Source organism: Limulus polyphemus, unplaced genomic scaffold (genome assembly GCF_000517525.1).
Source record: "Limulus polyphemus unplaced genomic scaffold, Limulus_polyphemus-2.1.2 Scaffold3908, whole genome shotgun sequence".
Classification (NCBI taxonomy): domain Eukaryota; kingdom Metazoa; phylum Arthropoda; class Merostomata; order Xiphosura; family Limulidae; genus Limulus; species Limulus polyphemus.
The window spans coordinates 3077-4254 of record NW_013669518.1 but is presented as its reverse complement, the minus strand read 5'-3'; the positions used below and the strand labels follow the sequence as shown (position 1 = coordinate 4254).

At 32.8% G+C, this 1178-nt stretch overlaps 1 protein-coding gene across 1 annotated transcript in view; it reads right to left on the bottom strand.

Annotated features, from left to right (window-relative positions):
- The window catches only part of LOC106470254 (prolyl 4-hydroxylase subunit alpha-2-like), an 18266-nt gene that overhangs the window by 16006 nt on the left and 1082 nt on the right, over positions 1–1178 (bottom strand). Inside the window, exon 2 of the mRNA XM_013930798.2 lies at positions 551–711. Within this exon, the coding sequence (XP_013786252.2) occupies positions 551–711 (161 nt within the window). The remainder of the gene's footprint in view (positions 1–550; positions 712–1178) is intronic.

Here is a 1178-nt window from a genome sequence, read left to right as displayed (position 1 = left end):
AAATAGTGATAACATGAAGAATCAGCTGAGTTAACAGTTATCTCTAGTATAGAGAAGTAAGGAAATAGTGATAACATGAACAAACAGCTGAGTTAACAGTTATTTCTAGTATAGAGAAGTAAGGAAATAGTGATAACATGAAGAAACAGCTTAGTTAACAGTTATCTCTAGTATAGAGAAGTAAGGAAATAGTGATAACAGGAAGAAACAGCTGAGTTAACAGTTATTTCTAGTATAGAGAAGTGAGGAAATAGTGATAACATGAAGAAACAGCTTAGTTAACAGTTATCTCTAGTATAGAGAAGTAAGGAAATAGTGATAACATGAAGAAACAGCTTAGTTAACAGTCGTCTCTAGTATAGAGAAGTAAGGAAATAGTGATAACATGAAGAAACAGCTGAGTTAATAGTAATCTCTAGTTATCTGGGGCAACTTTTGATAATAATATAAACATTTAAGGTAATAATAATAATAGATAAACAGCTGAGGATACATATATCGTGTATATTGGATGATCAACATATTAATAAATAATCAACTTAAACTTTACCGTATTGATGGCGAAATTCAGGAATGGTTGGATTTCGTCAGGACTGACCGTTCTGTTTCCCTCCTCTTTCGCTTTGATTAGAGCAGCCTCAAACCAGTTGATTGCATAATCATAAAGGCCTTGGTTAAAGGAGTGTTTTCCTAAGAAGAGGCAGTCTCTAGCTGGTTGTTGAAAACAGAGTGTTTGACATTAGGTCACCATGGTTAATGGAGTATTTTAACAGTAAGAGACAATTTCAAGCTTTCTGTTCAACATTTTAAATTTGGAGTCTTTTTATTAATTTTCTTTCTCAATAACAGACGTATATAGTGCAGCTCAAAATATCGTTAACAACGACGGTATCCAACTGATGAAATTATAGATTTTGATCTTTACAAATAAAATTATGGTTATATCTAAAACTTAATACGTGTTGTGAACTACGTGAGACTGGTGAGTAACGTATTAGCTATGAATATATCTAAAACGTAATACGTGTTGTGAACCATGTGTGTCTGGTGAGTAACGTATTAACTATGGATATATCTAAAACTTAATACGTGTTGTGAACTACGTGAGACTGGTGAGTAACGTATTAACTACGGATATATCTAAAACTAAATACGTGTTGTGAACCATGTGTATCTGG